This window comes from Grampus griseus, assembly GCF_964374135.1.
Source record: "Grampus griseus genome assembly, chromosome: 9".
Classification (NCBI taxonomy): domain Eukaryota; kingdom Metazoa; phylum Chordata; class Mammalia; order Artiodactyla; family Delphinidae; genus Grampus; species Grampus griseus.
The window spans coordinates 4,743,182-4,764,972 of NC_139003.1; the positions used below are offsets into that span (position 1 = coordinate 4,743,182).

A 21,791-nucleotide genomic window follows, 5' to 3' on the forward strand; every position below is an offset into this window, starting at 1 on the left:
ATACCTGAGTGATGAAACACCCCATTTCTCATATTTTCTCTTGGGAAACTAGCACACGTGGCTAAGAAGATACTTACTGTATCATTTTGTACAACAGAGAAAAAACTGGAAAATGCCCAAATGTAGATTCACATCTTAGATTTTTGATCTAGATCTGTATATAGCAACACTGATACATCTTAAAAACAAAATATTGAGGATTTAAAAAAAAACAATGCAGAAAGTTATTTACAGTATAATTATCATTTTTGAAATGTTTAAATTCACAAAATACTACATACTGTCATTGTATCCTGCATCTGTAACATAAGGATGAAGCGTGGACTGAATACAGCTAATGTCCAGCAAAGGAGGGAGAGCAGGGAAGGACTGGAGGAGAGGAAAGGGGGCTGGCACTCACAGGGAGGTATGCCTGTATTACGCACTTACAAGATGCAATTGTGTTAACATTCGTTCATTCTGGGTGGTAGGTAAATGGGTCTTTGTTATATTATCTTTCTTTCTTTGTTTTCCAAAATAAAGATTTAAAAGACATTCAGAAACAAAAGCATCTCTGGGCTCAATCCCTGTCTCCAGTCTAGACCTTTCCCCAGAGCATCAAACCTTTTACCCAGTTGCCTACAGGACGTTTACACCTGAACTCTTCAAACATCAACTGTCTGAAATGTACTTACTTTCTCCTGACCCCTCCCACATCCTCTTTCTATGGATGTGATCACCACACATACACTCCTCTGCCTGAAACTTTTCAATGACTCTCAACTTTCTCCAACAACTTAAAGGAAAAAAAAAAATAGGTAGAGAAAACCTTTCTTCAAACAATCAAGCAAATTCTGCACAGAAGCTCAAATAAATAAGATACAGGCAAGGCTGCCCTGGTGGACCAGGACAGGGCCCCGCGACTCTCTAGTCTGGGACAAGGCCCCTGAGGGAGCCTGGAAAACAATGCGAAGGTTCCCCATTTGCAAAATAAAATGACAATTCCTTAACATACAAGTGCTGGCACTTCTCCACGTTCCCAGCCCGCTCTCCCACCACCCTCTGCCTGGGGGGTGCCTCCCCTCTGTGCCCACCAGAACCAGAAAGGCCCTGTCCTGGCACTCTCCACACAGCCACACACGTACAGACAAGCTCCCTTCTCTCTTTGGAAGCCACTTTGCATCTTGAACTTCACCTTGTGAACAGAGCCTCTGTAACGACAAACAGGGTTCGGTTGCCAGGACTGAGAGTGCAGCAGGCCTGCTGCCCAAGGTACCCGAGGCCCTCTGCCCACCTGTCCCAACGCACTCCCTTCTGTCCCCCACGGCTTCTCTAACTCTTGCAATAAATTCAGCCAAGGGTATAACTCTTCCTTTACTCCTGCCTCCTTGACCTTTTTCTTTCTAGCTTCCACCACTGCTGTTCTCAGCACCAATGTGAGAGCTGCCGCGCCTGCTGACAGTGAATGGAATCCTGCTAATAGCTGACTTCAATCCCCTCTCTGTTAATGATGACAGGTGAAGTGGTGCTGCCAACAACTGTATTAAAGCAAGAGGTGCAAAGTAATCCTCTTAGAGCTGCTGCACTTCACAAGGTTAAAACTAATCTGCTTTGAAAAATCAGAAAGTCCAATTCCAATTTACCAATTCAGCATGGAATGATCCAGTTCTCTGGCATTCACAATATAAAATTCACAGAAGACTGATCTACCCTTCAGAATGCCAATTGTTATGGACTGAACTGTGTCCCCTCAAAATTCCTATGTTGAAGCCCTAACCCGCAATGTGACTATATTTGGAGATGGGACCTCTCAGGTTAAATGAGGTCATAAGGGTAGAGCCTCAGTTCCACAGGACTGGGGTCCTTATAAGAAGAGAAGAGATACCAGAGGTCTCTCTCTCAGCCATGCACACAAACAGGAAAAGGCCATGTGAGGACACAGTGAGAAGGCACCATCCACAAGCCAAGGAGAGAGGCCTCACCAGAAACCAACCCTGACGGCACCTTGATCTTGGACTTCAAGCTTCTATTCTGTGATAATGTCTGTTGGTTAAGACATCCAGTCTACGGTATTTTGTTATGGCAGCCCTACCAGACTAATAAAACAAATCATGAATTTAAAATGAGGACCAGCAGACCAAGCGTGCCTATTGTCAAGGACACCCCATCATAGTAACCAAGTATTTAGACCTAGAAAATCAAGTTCATGATCAGTTATCCAGCAAGCAAGGACCTGGAATGAGGTGAGTTAAATGTTCTCAAGGAATGAGGGCGCACTTTCTAGCAATCTGAATACCCGTATCCACCAGAAAGGCTTTGGTCTCCCTTGAACAAATACTAAGAACTCAGCTCCTTCCCCGTCGCTCTGCGAGGCTGCTCACGCTCTACCGGGGTCAAGCAGCCTGTTGCTCAGAAGTCCCTGCGCCCACGACAGCTTACAGTTTCTAAGATCGTGACTTATCTTACAAGGGCTACATTTAGGAGACAGAACTTCACTCCACTCTTGACTGACATACCTGCCTCTTTGGTAAACGGTCTCCAAAAAATAACCCGGAAGTTAAACAGTTTCAAAGAAGAATTCTACCCTGTGGACAACCAACCTGACCTTGGGGTCTCCTGTGAATAAAGAGTGGGCAGGATGCACTCTGGCCAAAATGTGGACATTTCTTCCCTTATTATGCTCTACTGACTAACATTTAAACAAAAACAGAACACTTCAGAACATAATAAAACAGGCCTCTCCTTTCAAAAAAAATAAAATATCTTTCAATAAAGTGAATAGTGTAATACAATAGATAGTCCACCAAAGTGCTAAGTTAATAAAACTGTACTTACTTAAAATTACAAATTAACCTTAAGGAACCACATATACGTCTTTTAAGTAGCTGAGACATGTATGACTGAATGAAGGCCTCTGCCAACCACCCAAGCTGAAACTCCAATGACTGTGACAAAGGACTGTATCAGAAGAGAATCAAAGGACTAGAAAGTTGGGAGGGTTTAGGTGACAGCTACGGCCGATAGCAATACTCAGCAGCCAGATGGCAACATAAATAACTCCCCAGTAACCAGAACAATCATCTAAAAGAAGACGGCAAGTAAATTCATATACCGTGAAAAACAGAATTAGAATGTTTAGAACAATTATAAGAAACACAATCCTTTATAAACCGAGGGTGGAGCTTTACTTACATGAAGGAATAATGAACTGTGGCTCAGTGTTGCCTGCGTAGCCAAGCTTGGTATACCTAAAAGCACAAAGTCATCAATACATGTTTAGATAATAATACTCTCTTCTATATCCCATTAATGTCTTTTATTATAAGCTCTCCAAGTCCTAAAATATCAAGACTGAAAATACACCCGTGAAATTAAAGAAAAAAAAAAAACAAACCTCGTGATGACTAAGAATCAAACGCTAATTTCAGATAAGCAAGCAGTTACAAAAACATAAAATATTATGCCTGTTTCTACTGGAAAAATTCATATATTAACACATGAATTACATTTGTGTATCCCTAATAATTTTAAGGTGCTTTTATATTCTTTTAATCTTTACAAAAATCCTACAAAGGAAGTAAATATTATCCCTGTTTTGCAGATGAGAAAACTGAGGCACTGAGAAGTTCATTAAGCTGCCCAGAGCCAAACAGCTAGTGAACAGAAAAAGACCCAACTCTAAATATGCAGGCTCCAATTCCAGAGCTGCCGCTCAAAAAAATGTACTTGCTTCCCAAACTTCACGAACTTTTGGGGGGGCTAGGGAATTCCATAATTTTCTTAAAGTGTCATGGCACATGTCTAGAAGAGCTACTGCCAGGTACTGAGAGTATCCGACAGAAGCAGCTCTCTATCATCTCATTTCAGAATGAGCCCATCTTCTGTCAAGATACTCTTTATGATGGATTCCAAAAGTCTTAACTAAAATGAATGCCAAAATACTACCATCTGTTCCAAAAGCATTTGCTTATCTCCTAAATTTAAAAAAAAAAAAAAAAGTGGGGTGGGGACCACCCCCCGGAACCATCTGCTGGAAATGTGAGGCTGGAAAGACTCCTGAGTGCCCCCCTTCTCAGCAGGCCCTCCGTACCAAGCGGTCAGGTCGAGACAAGGAGCCATCATTCTGCAGTAATGCTCCCGAGGAATACAAACGCTTCCCAGCAGTGCTGAAAGCAACTTCATTAATTCATGCTATTTTACAAGTTATTTCAAGACGCTTGATACTAAATTTTTTGATGTAATTAATACATTCCAAGTTCTAATAAATTAATTTTATGATTTTTAAATGTATTTTAATCGTATGCTAATTTTACTATTTTTGAACACACATTAAATAAATAAGATTTAGGGAGACAAAAAAAGCAAGTCGGGTCCACTTAAATCATGCCTTACTGCTCAGTCTCCAAGGAACTAAGGTCTTGGTGTCACAAGAGTTTGGGCAAGGCCAGGCCCTGAGACCCGTCAGGCCCAACAAGGAGTTTATAAAAGGCAAGCCCCATCTGAGGGCACTCCCAAGTTCTACCGAAGTACACAAACCAAGTGGACCCACAAGTCCTCGACTCCAGGGCTCGCCAGACCCAAAAGCAGAGTCGAAGCCAACCCAGAGTCCAGGGGAGGCAATATATACTGAACTTTAAGAATTCTGGATCATCTTCAACTGAACCATTTTTCTGGAAGTAAATTCCAAATAACAAATATAAACGAAGTGAATGACTGACCCAAAGCTAAAGAAGTCCAGAGAAGCTAACAAGCAGGCCAGAAATCACTAGAATCACTGCACTGCACCTAAGTCTGTGCTTTTAACAGGGGCCACTTCGCTCACCAGCCACACCACCCACCTCGTACTTAAAGAAGCCCACCCTACCACACTGTTAGATTATAAATTGCAGGATGACCAGAACAGGGTCCTTCTTTTTTTTTTTTTTTTTTTTTTTTTTTTTTTTGCGGTACGCGGGCCTCTCACTGCTGTGGCCTCTCCCGTTGCGGAGCACAGGTTCCAGACGCGCAGGCTCAGCGGCCATGGCTCACGGGCCCAGCTGCTCCGCAGCATGTGGGATCTTCCCGGACCGGGGCACGAACCCGTGTCCCCTGCATTGGCAGGCGGACTCTCAACCACTGCGCCACCAGGGAAGCCCCAGGGTCCTTCTTCTTGATTTTATCTCCACCCTGGCACAGTCCTGGCTGTGGCAGACACTCCATAAGTATCTGCTGAAAGAGTTCTTACCAGGTGTAAGGAAAGGCAATCACTGGCAAACTGCTGGGGAAGGAACCAGTGTTTGAAAGGGGGGGATGCTGACAGTCAGAAAAACAATTTGATGGGACAAGAAAAGACCAAAGACCATTGTCTAATACAACCTCTCACACTTGGTTTTGTCTAATAGGGTTATTTCAAAAAAAAAAAAAACCTGAAACAAATATTAATACCACTGACCCTCTGAACAACACACGTTTGAACTGCACAGGCCCACTTATGTGTGGATTTTTTTCCAACAAATATACAAAAATATATGTGTAGAAGATCGTGTGCAAGACTTACACTGAACTGGATAGCCTATCCTTACACAGGCGCAAGTTTAAGTGATATATAAAATTAATAAATGAATCAACTATATACTTCAATAAAAAATAAAATAAAAAAATAAAATAAAATTAATAAAATTAATAATGTGTTCATTTTCTTACTTTGCTTTCAAAGAGTTACATTACAGTATGCCTCCCTCTCTCTCTCTCTCTCTCTCTCTCTCTCTCTCTCTCTCCAGTACTTGCAGAACCTGCAGATCAGTCTATCATCACAGGTAAGTGGTGGTGTTTAAAATGCAACAATGTTTCCAAAACTGTATTATGAATATGACTGTAATACTGTTTACCATAAAAATTCTATAACAATTCATCCATCAGTGTATATAGGCTGGGCTACCGAGAAGCAGATGTATCAATTACACTAGGTTTCCATCATACTGCTGCCTCTTTGTTATTAATGCTTGAAATGCATTGTAAGTAAATATGAATTCCTTTTTCACATTTTCTTTTCATTTTTGATGTCTAGTGTTAGTAACACATATAACATCTACAGTGTTTTGTATAATACTGATATAGGTACTGACAGATGATTCATCTTGTAAACAGATGATGTAAACTTATGGTACCAATAAATACAGTACAGTGCTATAAATGTATTTTCTCTTATGATTTTCTTTTCTCTAACTTACTTTAAGAATATAGCATATAATACATACAACAAAATATGTGTTAATCGACTGTTTATGTTGTCAGTAAGGTCAACAGTAGGCTATTAGTCGTTGTTTTGAGAGAGTCAAACGTTATACACGAATTTTCAACTGTGGGGCGAGGGGGTCGGTGCCCCTAGCCCCACTGTTGTTCAAGGGTCAACTGTACAGAAAAATGCTAACATTTATTAAAATTAGGCGCTAAGTATCATTCATGTCCTTTATATTACTTTTAGTATTTCTGAAAGGCAACAGAGTGTATTGTATTGGTTGTGACCATGCACTTTGGCACTAGACTGCCAAAGTTCAAATCCGAGCTCTGTTATTTGCCAAATGTGTAACTATCTGTATCTCAGTTTCTCCATCTGTTAAAAGGAGGATCATAATACAACCTACCCTCTAGGATTAGTGAGTTAATATATTAAAAAGATAAATAGAACGAGCACTACAACAATGCTAGCTATATGTTTCAGTTATTTTTTACTATTATTTTTCTGTATCTTTGAAATATTTCCTAATTTAAATTTTTGGAAAAAAAATTTAACTTATTTATTTATTTATTTATTTACTTTTGGCTGAGTTGGGTCTTCGTTGCTTCACGCAGGCTTTCTCTAGTTGCAGCAAGCGGGGGCTACTCTTCGCTGCGATACGCAGACTTCTCACTGTGGTGGCTTCTCTTGTCGCGGAGCACGGGCTCTAGGCGCATGGGCTTCAGTAGTTGTGGCACATGGGCTCAGTAGTGTGGCTCACAGGCTCTAGAGTGCAGGCTCAGTAGTTGTGGCGCACGGGCTTAGTTGCTCCGCAGCATGTGGGATCTTCCCGGACCAGGGATCGAACCCACACCCCGTGCGCTGGCAGGCAGATTCTTAACCACTGCGCCACCAGGGAAGTCCCTGAAATTTTTTTTAAAAAACAGGACGTTCTGTGTCCCAAATCATATTACTCAGTCTTTCTGCCATGCCCACTCTAAACACCACAAACTAATTTGTGAAGTGATGGAGATAAACTGCACCAGAAGTGAAACTAAAAGTACCACGTGTCCTTCAACAACCATGGCTCAACTCCATCCCAAGTTCTGTGCCCTGAAATCATAAACAATGGCCCACAGCAGCAAAAGGTCAGGCTGCAGAAGTGCATGGGGCCCTTTTCAGGCCCACGGCTCTAAAATTCAACTACATACTGATGATGCCACTACCACATGCCACTTGGCATCAGTTGCTAGAGTGTTCAGATTCTGAAGTCACCATGTTCTGAGACAGCACAGCCTTCACAGGAGGGAGGCTTTCTGTCACAGAATCACATGAGTACCTTGCAGCAGTAACATTCGGCAAACAATGATCTTCATGACTGAGACAAACTAACATTAAACTATATTAATATTTGTAGGCACTAACAACTAACTATGAGGTCTTCCCTTCCTTTGCTAGCAAAACTGAAACAATTAAAACCACTGGCGAAAGCAGAAATTACTCAGATCACTTTATGGTAATTTAATGTCTCTGAATCTTCCTGTGCTATTTTTTATATAGCATCAAATACACTTAGGTTTTCTCACTTTGAATAATCACAACGTAAGGAACATGTAACAATATTTTTTAAGAGACATTCAAATATTAACAAAATCTTCAATACAGTTTCATATACAACTTCAACAAGACCCTATTAAACAGAACACTGTAAATATAACTAACAAGTGTTCCTCCTACTACTACTACTACTATATATAAAACAGATAAACAACAAGGTCCTACTGTATAGCACAGAGAACTATATTCAATATCTTGTAATAATCTATAATGAAAAAGTATACATGTATAACTGAATCACTTTGCCATACACCAGAAACTAACACAACATTGTAAATCAACTATACTTCAATTTAAAAAAAAGAAAAGTGTAATGTAAAAATAAATAAATGAAAGCCGTACAATAAATGATGTGAATTATACTTTTTTTAAAATGGTCACCTGTTAGAAACATGATTTCAGATTTGAGTTTTTCATGGTAGCATGGCCCACATTATCTGGCAGGTGAGTTTAAGATCATCTGGGTAGGCATCTAGAAAGAATGTACCAAGCCTGACTGATGAGACCACCTGGGAAGCTTCTGAAAATACACATTCCCAGGGCCTGTCCCAGAATCACAGAGAAGGAGCCTGGGTGTCCATATTTTAAACATCCCCTGCCCCTCCCCTGCCATGGTTCTGACGATCAACCAGCCCAGGAATCACTGACTAAACTGTACCACATGCGATCACCTGTGAATTTTTAGGTAACGCAAGCTCCCCATCCTCACGCTCACGTTCTAACAAAACCATCTACACCTACCACATTATCAGATAAAATGTACCTGTAATGTTGAAGTTTAATACTGGCTAGAGGCTCAGAAGAAAGGACTCAGATGTACCAAGTCTGTCTTATTTAGAATACTGTGTGTTTAAGTATTCTATGGAAAAAAAAATGTAGGAAATGCTTTTCAATGCAAACTATTTATGTAATTAGGGTGTGATAAAAACAATCTAGTAGTGGGAAAAAAAAAAGGCTCAAAACAGAAATAGTTAATCCTTAGGAAGAGATCATGGGGGGGCGGGAATCTCTCAAACCAAAAGACAGTGAAAAACTAGAAGCATTCCTATTGAAGACAGAATGAAGCCAAGGAGACCCACCACCATAACTCTCATTTAACATTGTTTTGGAAGAACCAGATAATACAAACCACAAAGAACTAAATAAAAGGAACAGTACTGGGAAAGAGGAGGCAAAATTTATTTGTAAATCATAATTACAGACCTGGAATATCAAAGGAAATTAAGTGAAAAACTAAAAGCAATAGGGAATTCAGCAAGATGGCCAGTTACTCAATGAAGAGGCAAAAATCAGCAACTTTCCTACCAGTAACAAGTGAGACTATACACTGGATGAAAAGATCCCATTCACAATGGCAACAACACAGAAAAATATTACCCTTGAGAATAAACCATATGTGAAGAACTCTCCATATACAAGGAGACAAACAGAGACACACCTTATTCATACAGGAGGAGTCAAGAGTTTTAAAAGAAACATCACATATCACTAAATTCATCTATAAATTTAATGCAAAAGCATTCAAAATCTGGGCAAATACGGAAGAAGGTGGTAGTAAATTATACATGGGTGTTATTAAAAGGCTGAAGTGTCATTACAAAGAGACGTTTCACATTACCTATCAACATTATAAATGCATATACCATATTATCCTAATAGTTTTAAATGCATACACCCTACTGTCCAAATAGCACATTTCTAGGTATTTACCCCACAGAAGCACTTTTACATGTATGAAAAGATATGCACAAATAATGTTCTCTACAGCATTATAACAGCAAAACAATGAAAAAACTGGAAATACTCAAATGCCATAAACAGAGGATAAACTATATTGCAATCATTCAATAAAATGCAACACAACCAACAAAAATGAAGCAGACTTGTGTTACTGGCCACATATAGATATAATTTGAAAAGTTGTGCTAAAAAACCAATGGGTCAACAATGAAACCAAAGAGGAAATTAAAAGATACCTTGAGACAAATGCCAGTAAAAACACAATCTTACACAATCTATGGGATGCAGCAAAAGCAGTTCCCAGAGGGAAGTTCATAATAAAAATAGTTGCAAAACAGTATATTTTCATATTGTGAGGGAGTTAATGGGGCCCACAGTGCTGGGTTCAAAGCACAGCACTAGCTCTGTGACTTTAATCCCTCCTATTTTAGTTGCTTCATTGGTACAAGGTGAGTAATAACAATCCCTACTTCAATGTTAAACATTACCATTTCTGGAAAATACCTCCTAATTCAAAAAGTAAAAGGATCTCACAGTCAAAAATTTTATTTTACTACTGAATGTTATCTGATGTGTAGTCATGATCTGTATTTCTTCCATGAATTGTCCTTGATAATTTTTCTACTAGACTTTTGGATCTTATCAATTTGTGTAAACTCTTACATACTGAGGATATTAATGCTTGCTCATATATATTACTAATTTTTCTGAGTTTGTTGTTTACCTTCAGTTATACATTTTCTGAAATATAATTGTTTAGGGGCTTCCCTGGTGGCGCAGTGGTTGAGAGTCCGTCTGCCAATGCAGGGGACACGGGTTCATGCCCCGGTCCGGGAAGATCCCACATGCCACGGGGCGGCTAGGCCCGTGAGCCATGGCCACTGAGCCTGCGCATCTGGAGCCTGTGCTCTGCAATGGGAGAGGTCACAACAGTGAGAGGCCCACGTACCACAAAAAAAAAAAAAAAATATATATATATATATATATATATATATACATATAATTGTTTCAACAATTTAGGTGATCAAATCTGCCAGTTATTTTCCTGAATAATTTCCTTTGCAGTTTCTACCTTGAAAGTCTTTCCCTATACTAAAATTCTGTATCGTTTCTCTTCCAGTTCTGTGTACATCTGATATACCTGATACATGAAGAAACACATCAATCAGATTTTCCCAAACATGTGTACATAAGGAATTAAGATCAACAACTTTTATATTAAAAGGCTTTGATTTTTGGTTTGTTTATTTGAACACCATCTTCCCAAAGGATAGCCAGCATGGTGGGGGCAAGCATCATTCTCAAAAATACATAAACTAAGCTTACAGACTGCCAGTCATATTCTCACACTCAGTGCCACCTTCCACACATCCCCTGACCTGAGACCTTTTCTCATATGGAAATCAGGACAGACAGAAGATACGGAAACAGATCAATAGCTGCATAAAGCAAGACCAAGAGTTACAACTCTGCCTGTTAACCAAATATGTTCTCATAGTTCAAACTTCCAAACACTCTAAAAAGGTACCTATAAAAAGTCTCACTCTCACTCCTACACCCATCTACCCCATTTCACCTTCCATCCTATTCTCATGTGTCCTCCAATGTCTCTTTCTGTAAATAAAGTATATCCTTATTTGCCCCAAACATTTTAAAAGGTCCTTGTGCAAAACTTCTTTCGCTCCTCTTGTTAAAGGCCCCTCTGCCCACAGCAGTAACTGCCTGCAGTGAGGAGGATTAATCTGACTACCGTCAACTCAACATACTTATATATATCCCGCCTACAACCATGTGTCTAGAGCAGAAGGTGACAATGTAAGCTCGATTAATTTATGTTTGAAAGTGGAAATGTCACATTTTAAAACAATGTTTTTGAAACTGTATCCTGCAGGGAGGTTTTTTTGATTGAGACCTCTTATGAGGTCCAGTCTCAAACGCCCAACTTCAACCAGAATAGCTCTACTCCCTAAGATGTTTTCAGTTTTTAAAAAAGTGACTACACTGACTCAGAATATGATTTTTTTTCTTTTTTTTGCAGTATGCGGGCCTCTCACTGTTGCGGCCTCTCCCGTTGCAGAGCACAGGCTCCGGACGCACAGGCTCACAGCAGCCATGGCTCACGGGCCTAGCCGCCACGCGGCATGTGGGATCTTCCCGGACCGGGGCACGAACCCGTGTCCCCTGCATCGGCAGGCAGACTCTCATCCACTGCGCCACCAGGGAAGCCCCAGAATATGATTTTGATAAAAGCTAAAATTGCTCCCAGATCCTAATGATAGAGTTCTAAATAATATACGCTCCCCACACTGTACACTGTATATTAACATATGATCAAGTTCTTCAAACGTTTCTTGGGTTGTCTGTCATACAGAAAAGGGTAGTCTTTGTTTATAGGACACAGTTAAACATGTAAGTTCAAATTTATTAATTATTTTATCTAAATCCAATATCCTTTCTTTTCTTTTTCTCTATCTGATCTGTAAATTTTACGTCACCCTATATACCTGTCCATTTCTTCTTCTACAGCAGCATTCTTTGCCCTATGGCTAGTAAATATAAGATCATGATGTGTGGCCTCTTTGTGGGTTTGGCGCATTATCAAGTGAACTCTGACTTCCAAGGTAAAACAGTGGACTAAGCATGATCTAATTTCACTCTGTCCCGAAGCCCCACTAAAACCAAAGCAAAATGATTTTTTTAAGATATATAAACCACAACAATAGGGAGAAAAGAAGAGGAGGTAACAGCAAAATTCTGGCCCTGGATAGCAGAGGACCAGTAGTAAGTGGCTTTGGAGGTATATAAAATCCAGCAGTGGGCAAAGCTGAGAACCAGCCCAACACACCCCAGACCCTGAAAAGCCCCGGAATGCGTGGCTGCACAGGCACCTGTGGAACCAGGACTGAAGGGCCCAAAACACGAAGCTGAGGTGATACTGCTCCCTCCCGCCCCACACCTCAGGGTGACCACCCTTCCCTGACCCCCGCATTCCCACAAGCAGACTCTAGAGAGTGTAAAGCCAAGGGCCTCTGGACTCCCAAGTCACCTGGCCTGGGCGAGTCCGGGAACCATTCTGAAAAGAAAGGGGTTACCTGACTGAATACAGAAAAAAGTTGACGGCTCAGAGGCCCTCTCCCACGCCCTTCTCTGCCCCCAACTCAGCTCTCACACAAAACACAAGCACCCAGACCCCACCCTCCAAGCAGATGATCAGAAGTATATCCTCTGGGGAAAATGACCAGCTCAAAAGGAAAGAGCCAAAGACCATAAGACCAGGAGATTTCCCAACAAACAACCCACCTATATCACCCCTGGTGAAGTTCAAAATCAGTAAGTCAAATCTACACACGCAGGCACTCAATAAGGCAGCAGTAACTTTCACAAAGCAAGAAGAAATAAACAAGAAACACACTAGTGATAGGAGCACTTAACACACCATTCTCAGTTAAAGAGTAAGTGGACAAAAAAACTGGAAGACCTAAATAGCATCATTAATAAGATAGCTCATACAGATATACACTGAACTCCTATCATACCAATAGGGAGTATTCCTCTTTCCAAGTACATACAGAACATTCACAAAATTGACCATATCTTAGACACAGTGAAGTCTAAAGAATAGAATATAAACAGCACTCTGACCATAATGTAATAAAACTAGAATTAAAAACAAAAAGGCCCTTTTACCTGAAATTTTTAAAACATACTAGTATAGAAATATTGAGTTAAGAGGGAAATTCAAAAGAAAAATACAGAAATGCCTTGAAAACGATAATGAGAAACTATACCCAAATCCCTGTACATAAGGAATACATGTAGTTAAAGACATAACAGCCAAAATTAAATACTTTTTCAATATAAAGGGAAAATTAAAATGAATTTAATATCCAACTCAAAAACAAAAAAAAACAGGAAGGCAGAAGAAAGAAATAAAAGTAGAAATAAATTAAAAAACAGAAAAATAGGGCTTCCCTGGTGGCGCAGTGGTTGAGAGTCCGCCTGCCGATGCAGGCGACATGGGTTCGTGCCCTGGTCCGGGAAGATGCAACATGCCGCGGAGCGGCTGGGCCCGTGAGCCATGGCCGCTAAGCCTGCACATCCGGAGCCTGTGCTCCGCAGCGGGAGAGGCCACGGCAGTGAGAGGCCCGCGTACCGCAAAAAAAGAAAAAAAAAAAAAAAAAAAAACAGAAAAATAACAACTAATAAATAAACCCCAAAGCTTATCTTTTAAAAAAAAAAAAGATCCACAACATAGGCACATCATTAGGTAAGCCATGAAGAAAAAAGGATGGGGCTTCCCTGGTGGCACGGTGGTTGAGAGTCCACCGCCGATGCAGGGGACACGGGTTCGTGCCCCGGTCCGGGAAGATCCCACATGCCGTGGAGTGGCTGGGCCCGTGAGCCATGGCCGCTGAGCCTGCGCGTCTGGAGCCTGTTGCTCCGCAACGGGAGAGGCCACAACAGTAAGAGGCCCGCGTACCGCAAAAAAAAAAAGAAAAAAGGATGAAAACAAAATAAATTTGAGCAACAAAGGGAAAAATAGCCATAAAAACAAAGATTTTTTAAAATCATGAGACTAGTACATAAATAAATTTGAAAAATCTAGATGAAATAGAATTTTTCTTTAGACAAATACAACATACCAAAATTGATTCCACTTGAGGGAGGAAGTCTAACCAGCCTTAGAAGAAATGTAAAGGGCAGCAGGACTCTCCTCTCAAGAAAGCACTAAGCTCAGACAGTTTCACTGGGGAATTCTACCAGGACTTTAAAACTCGGATAATCCCAAAATTACTTAAACTATTCCAGAGCACAGAAAAAGAAAGAAAACTTCTTAATTTGTTTTATGAAGAGAGTGTAACACTGATCCCGAAATCTGACAAAGAATGCACCAGAAAACTAAACTATAATTCATACTAATACTGACATGAAAATCTAAATAAAATATTAACAGAATCTACCTACACATCAAAAAATGATGCAGCATGATCAAGTAGGGATTATTACAGAATGCAAGAGTGGTTCAATATTAGGAAATCCACCATATTAACTAGCTAAGGAAGAAAACCACATGTTCCATTTATTATAAAGAAATCATACAACATGCAACACTCATTCATGTTATAACATTCCAAAATATAGCAGTTGACAGATACTTTCTTAACATATTTGTATAACTTTCTTAACATATATTTGTATACGTGTGTAAGTATGTACATACACACAGCAGCCCAAAAGCCAGCATCTTACTTATTTTAGAAACACCAGAAACTATTCCACTAAAGTAAGGAACAAAAGGATAATGCCCACTAACTCCACTCCTATTTAACATTATTTGGAGGCAATGGCCACTGCAGCATGTCAAAATAAAGAAAAGAAAAGGCAATCAGAGCTCCTAAAAACAGCAAGGAAGAGGGAAAGCAATCTCTATTTGCCAATGACAAAATTCTGTATCTGGAAAACCCTAAAGATCAAGGGAAAAATTCATACAAACAATAAGAGCATTTTGTAAAGTAGCAGATTATAAAATTAACACAAATACAGTTTATGCTGAACACCTGCCTTCCTTCTGGGACTCTGGAATTCTGGTCTGTGCTAGGCAGGAGGTGCCATGACCAGCCCCCAATAAAAACTCTGGGCACTGAGAAAGGATTCCGGATGCTTGCTCCTGGTTTCCTCCAGACTCTGCCCCATGTGCCTTTTTCCTTGGCTGTTCTTGCTTTTACCTTTTCACTATCATCCTGTGCTTGTTCCTAGCAAATCAATGAACCTGCGGGTGGTCTGTGGGACCCTCACCACACCCCAATCCATAAAGAGCTTCTAAAAATAAAGAAGCAAAAGACTTAAAAACCCACAGAAAAACTGGCTAGAGAAACGAAGAGACAGAAAACAGAAACGCAAATGCCTCTTAACCATACGAAAAGATGCTCATCTTCCCACATAATAATATAAGAAATTCAAATTAAAACTACAATAAGATATCATTTCCTACCTTCTAGATTGGTAAAAAAAAAAATTTAATTTGGCAATTACTCTGCTGGTGAGTCTGTAAGAAGCCGTAGGCACTCTCACACGTTGCTGGTGAAGACACACACTACGGAGTGGGATTTGACACTGTCTAGCAAAATTACACATGCACTTACCCTTTGACCCAGAAATCCCACTTCTAGAAACCTATCTCAGAGATGCTCCAGAAAAAATGCAAAAAGACAAATGCACTGCACTGGCTACGTTGCAGTCTTTTAGTAATAACAAAATGCTCAAAAAATGACGGGGACATGTCTAAAGAACTCCAGAAACAGCCTGAATGGGCTTCTGCTGGCCACATCTGGACAATTTAAGCGTCAAAACAAATAATGGCAATAAGAAATCATAATCCACTGAATACAGTAAGAATGACATGAATAACTCTTTGAACAAGATAATAACCCATACAGACGATAAATAAATAAATGGGAACCACAGAAAAGTGCATCCTTACAGTAAAATGTTAACTAATAAATGTACAAGATACTAAAGTTTAAAAACCACAATATTGCAACCATCACTGTAATAATCCATTAGAAGAAGAATCACCACCAATGGATACTAAAACTAATGGCTGAAAGTTTAAGGAAGAACAGGGCATCTGCATAATCTCATAATATCTCTCCACAAATGACATTAATTACAAAGGGGAAAACAGTAACCATACAATGAAGAAATCTAGTCGACACCACCGTACCCAAATAATCCAAATGAATGTCATCAACTGTCTTCAGCCTTCTGATGGGATGAGTAAGTTCTGGGGAGCTAACGGGCAACACAGTGATCACAGTTCATAATAATGTTTTATACTTGAAAGTTGCCAGGACAAGTGGATCTTAAATTATTCTCCCCACAAAAAAAAAAAAAAGTAATTATGTGACGGGATGGAGGTGTTAGTATCGTAATGTGATAATCATTTTGCAATATGTAAATGTACCAAATCAACACGTTGTAACCTTAAACTTACGCAATGTTTGTGTCAAGTACAGCTCAATAAAGCTGGAGGGGAAAAGCCTTCTGATGTGATGCACTGAGAAGCTTTGACATCACTTGTGGTACTCCTGACAAAAATACACACCCTGTATCTGTCAGAAAGAAACACCAGACAAGCCTAAATTGAGGAACATGATCTATAACAACTGACTGTCAAAAATGTCGCTGTCCTGAAAGACAGAAAAAGGCTAAGGAACTGGTCCAGTGAAACGAGACTAAAAAGACACGATGACAGGCAAACACAGTGTACGGTGCCGGATGAGGGCAGAGAGCTGCACGTCCAGAGACATAATGGGACCATTCATGGGATCCAGACTTAGTAGACAACTCTACTGCATAAACGTTAAATTTTCTGATTTTGATCACTGGTCTGTGACTAAATGAGAGAAGGTCTTTGTTTTCATAAAGGATACACTGAAGTATCTTGGTATAAAACAGCACGATGTCTGCGACTTACAAACAGTTCAGAAAATAATAATGTGTATAGTATATAGAGAACAATAAAGCAAATGTTAATAGTTGGTAAACTGGATAGAGAATATACAGCCGGCTTTTTGGTACTCTTATTGCAGCTTTTCAGTAGATCTGACAGTTTTCAAAGTAAGTTTAAAAATATAAAAATCTTCAAAAATACGAAAAGTTCAGTTAAGACAAGTAACACTATAGTTTTTGTGGGATATTCTCTGAACACTAAGCAGCCTAGTAATTCACTTAAGTAAATGAAGCCTCATCTCCGGAGCAGGCAGAGCCGTGGTCCATATTATCATGGCTCCCAGCTCACCTGTGCTCACTGAGCTGGTCTCAGGGCTCATTAGAGGAGGCCAGGCTCCCAGGATGAAATTTATTTGCAATTAAAAAATACTATTTAGTACACTGTCTACTCAGTCATTAAGGTCCACTATGTATAATTCAGTGTGAATTTTTCTGTTAGAATTTAGTACTAGGAAAAGTTTTTTCACCTGAGAAACAGGTATTTCTCTTCCTTCCCGATGACAGGAATTAAATAACTGATGATGACCCTCTTATAATTTTGTCAGACAGGAAAACTAAGGCCAAATGTGAGGCCGGTCGGCTGCACCACTGGTCTACAGTTTAGGGTGACGCCCCAGGCCCATTCTTTTCCTTGGTCCTAGTTATTTTTAATCTGCATTTTACCCCTTTTTATTGTATTCTGAGGTAAAAGTCAATCCAAAAACCACTTAGCTCTATGGGAAATATAAGAGCTACTAACAAGCTTAAATAAATTTAGGCTCTTCCACGCTGCTCCATCTGGCCACACACTGGACACTGGAAATTTATCATTAACCACTGTTGTTTCCACAACAGAACATGTCCATGTGAAACCCACTGGGAAGATTCCAGGCCACTGTTTCTAAGTCCTGACACCAGAGCCTACGACGGCCTGAAGACAATAACATAACTGGGCCATAAAACAAAGAGATTCTGAAGTTACATCTCCAAGTGAGATACCACCTACCTCAAAAGGTCAAAACTGAGCACCACATTTTAGATATTTACAGCAAGAATGATGAGTAAGGTCCCCAGCTTACTATTAGTAGAGGTATGACAAACCCTGTGGGCACATGTTATTGCTTCTGCCAAGAAATGCTTTGCATTTCAATAGTTTTACAAGACCAAAACCACAAAAACAAAAAATCTCACGTGCAAATGTGAGAAGGAAAAATTCTTTTACCTGCTTCCTGCACTCTTGACACAAACAGACCTCAGGTGGGTGTGGGGTGAACACCAGTTCCTGGGAGGAGGGGTTGAATAAGGAAGCCAACAACTGGGCGGGGGGTTAACATCAATACTGGTTTGGGCTTGGGTTTTGGATAGCAAAACAACTTCTAAAATAAAGAGCCCTGGAACTTCTGGTACAATGTGTATTTCAAAAAGGAAAATTAGTACCAGCAAAGAGGCAGTTTTTTTCCAGCCTGTAACCACCACCGGTGGCTTCAGCAGCAAAAGGAAAGAACGATCCGTAGGAGACGGACTGAAGCAAATTAAAGAGACACCCCTACAAGGTTGTCAAGGAAACTAAACCACGTGCATTTCTCTACAGAAAAGAATCAAGGCTAAGGTGAACATACCATGGAATATTTTGTGGAAAAAATGATTAAAACCCCATCTTGAAAGACCTTTAAGCGGCTAAATTTACTTCCAGCCTACTTTATTAGGTACTTCACCTACACTGCAAGCAGGCAAGCTTGAATTTCTAGACCACCAGCTAGACGGATTCGGTGAGCACCTTCCTAAAACCAGCGAAGCGGGGGCCACTGAAAGAAAGTACAGGAAATTTCCTAAGGTCTCTTTTGCATATCCCAACAACATCAAAAGAAACAATCACACCCCAAAAGTAATGCGAAATAAAAACTATACCACAAACAGGCTTTCCCAAATTTAGACTGTTTTTCAAAATGGAGTCTTTTTGGGTTTTTTTTTTTCAAGTGAAAAGGCAACTCTATGCAAACTGAAGCAAGAGCTTAGCCCGAGAGAACCATTCACTCCTGGAAGAGAGCAGAGTAGGCTGCAAAAAAAGGTGTCAACTTGGTAAATGAATATAAAAACCTCCACAAGTAAGTGAGACTCATGAGCAAGGAGAAATGGCATGCGTTTGCGAACCCAAAACGAGGGCCCCTTTTAAGAACGTGAAAAGGCAGGGGCACCGTCAGGCAGGCAGAAGGCAAGTGACGGCAGCGGCGTGTGCAGCCGCCTGCCTGAAACCTGGCATCCCGGGAGGCCCCGGCCGAGCGCGGAGAGAGGAGGCGGGAGGCGAGGCGAGCCGGCCCGACTCCTCCCCTCGGTCCTCTTCGCATCAAGGGGAGCGAGCTCCGCGCGTGGCCCTCGCGGGCGTGGAGGAGAGGAGCGGGGCGCGGAGACGGGCCGGCCCCCCGAACCTGCCCAGCTGTAGGCCGAGACCCGGGCCCCGGGCGGAGCGCCTCCAGGTGAGAGAGGGGGCGGGCCGCGGGCAGGTGCTCGGCGCCGGGGCTAGAGCGGGGCCGCGCTGGAGCGGGGTGGGCGCCCGCAGCTCTTACCCGGTGCCGCAGTCCACCACGCAGGGAGGCAGGGAGCCCGCCATGCTCGGCACGCGCGCCGCTCCGTCCACGCTGGCTGCCCGGGAGGTCCCGCCGCTGTCCGCTTGCCGCGCTAACCCCGCGCCGCCCGCTCCCGGGAGCCTCCGCAGCGCCTCTGCCGGGAGCCCGGATGCTCTCCTCAGCCCACGTGACGCCTCTCCTGACTGACCAATCACGGCGCGGGCACGCCCCGTTTCCCCGTCCCCGCCCCCTGTCCGCCATCTTTAGTGCTGGCGGCGGAGCCTCGTTGCCCATACGCCCAACCTTGCTGCTGGAGAGCCTGCGGGCTATTTTTAACTGACTTACGGTGAACGTGACCCCGTTTCCGAAGGCTGACTCCTTCTCATCCTTTAAGTCTCCGCCTAAATGTCACCTTCTTAGATTAGTTGTCTGTGATCACCCACTAGGTGCCCTCCCTGCCCCTTACTCTCTTATCTCAACAATCTATTGCTTTCATTCACAACATTTGGAGTTTATATTTTTATTTGTAGTCTGTCCTCCCATTGGAATATAAACTCCGCTAGGATAGGGCTCCTGAATATCTTACCATTGATCACCGGATGCTTAGCACAGTATTTGGTGCATTCATGGGAGGCACCCAAATGTTTTTTGAATGAATAAAGAAAAAAATTGCCGTTAGAATTCTTATACCTACCAGAACACTGCATGCCTTCCTCTATAAAAGAAAAACCTATAAAACAAACGCATGGTCAGCCTTTAGGAATGAATGACCTTAGATTGGGTTAACATTACCCCAAGATCATTATGGAAAATGTTTTCAAGTATCAAAGATGGGACGATGTCCAAAAGTTCTTACTGGAACCCTGGGATCAAAGTAGGCAACCACTTACCGACTATGTTATAAAGGTACTGAAAGTCCCACTTCCTTCCTCCTCCCTCCCTATAATAAATTCCTGACATTATTTTTTAGGAGCTTTCTGGAGACATAGTTCCATGTAGTTTAACTGGTATTAAAAGCACATGGTTTTTTTTCCTGTTTTTTTGGAGGGTCTTGCCAGACGGCTTGTGGGATCTTAGTTCCCCCGACCAGGGATGGAACCCATGTCCCGTGCAGTGGAAGTGTGGAGTCCTACCACTGGACCAGCAGCTTTTAAGTCCCTTAAAAGCACTTTTAAACTGCTTTTTCCCTAGGAAAAGTAGTAGATTAGTTGGTCATGCTAGGTAACCCATGATCATTCCTTTTTTTTTTTTTAACCTATTCAGTTCAAATAAGAGCCAGATCTAGAAATTTTTAAAGGGAACTAGAAAGAAAAGTAGAAGGTGGGAGGAAAAGGAAAGGTCAGGAGTGTGGAGGAATCCCAGTATAGGACCCAGAGGCTGGGGGCAAAGGCTCACTCCTTTGTATTTTGCCAAAGCCCTGCCCAGCCCCACTTTTCCACGGCCATCATCAGAATGTTGTAAACTCTAGACTGCAGACTGCCAGCACTGCCACGTCTTTCATTCGCTTAATACATATTTATCAAGTGCCTACTATGAGACAGGCCTTGTATTAGATTGGGTATGAAACAGTAAGTGGGACATTTACAGTGTCTGCCCCCAAGACTTTAGAGTCTAGTGAGAGATAGCAACAGTAAACAGGCAGTTGCAATACAGTGTAATCCAAGTTGGTGTAAGTCCAGGGTGACCAGAAAGCCATTAACAGGGCACCTAAACCTGTCTTGGGAGTCAATGAAATCTTCTCAAAGCAACGGTGTCTAAGCTGAAAGCCAGAAGGTGGGTGGAGAATAGCTTGATGGTGGAGAGGGTGGGGTGGGAGAATGTTTCTGGGGTGGGAAACACATACAAAGGCCCGGAGGACCTCAAGACTCATATATGGGCCCGTCCCCTTCACCAGGGAAGAAGCCTTAATGGAATTTGGAACTGGCTCGTAATAAAGGATGTGCCTTTTGGGGGAGTGTCCCTTTTGCATAGGACTTATTGGAAATGGTGACCATGGCCAGTAGCTGGTAGTAAACAAAAGACTTCCTGACTTCAATTATTTCCTCTAGACACCACTAACCCTTGATGTATGAGTTAAGGTGTTTTCCCTTAAGATGGCACAGGAAATAGCAAATTTTATTATTTCATATAATAGAAAATCCAGAAATCCCAGGATAATTCAACCATTCCATGACATCACTGTGGGCCTGTACATTCTGTTCTAC

General features: G+C 41.5%; 1 protein-coding gene across 13 annotated transcripts in view; it reads right to left on the reverse strand.

Annotated features, from left to right (window-relative positions):
- ACTR3B (actin related protein 3B) overlaps positions 1-19,727 on the reverse strand; it is a 106,733-nt gene extending 87,006 nt beyond the window's left edge. For 11 of the 13 annotated variants that reach the window (XR_014297202.1, XR_014297203.1, XR_014297204.1 and 8 more), the window contains exons 1-2: positions 19,588-19,727; positions 3,172-3,227 (exon numbers count right to left, since the gene is read on the reverse strand). Coding sequence is in view for 7 of the 13 variants with exons in the window: in XM_082661824.1 (XP_082517950.1) it covers positions 3,172-3,227; positions 19,588-19,631 (100 nt within the window). In the remaining 6 variants the exon portion in view is untranslated. The remainder of the gene's footprint in view (positions 1-3,171; positions 3,228-19,587) is intronic. The other 2 variants (XM_082661831.1, XM_082661830.1) reach the window with 2 other exon arrangements.
- Between the last annotated feature and the right edge of the window lie 2,064 nt (positions 19,728-21,791).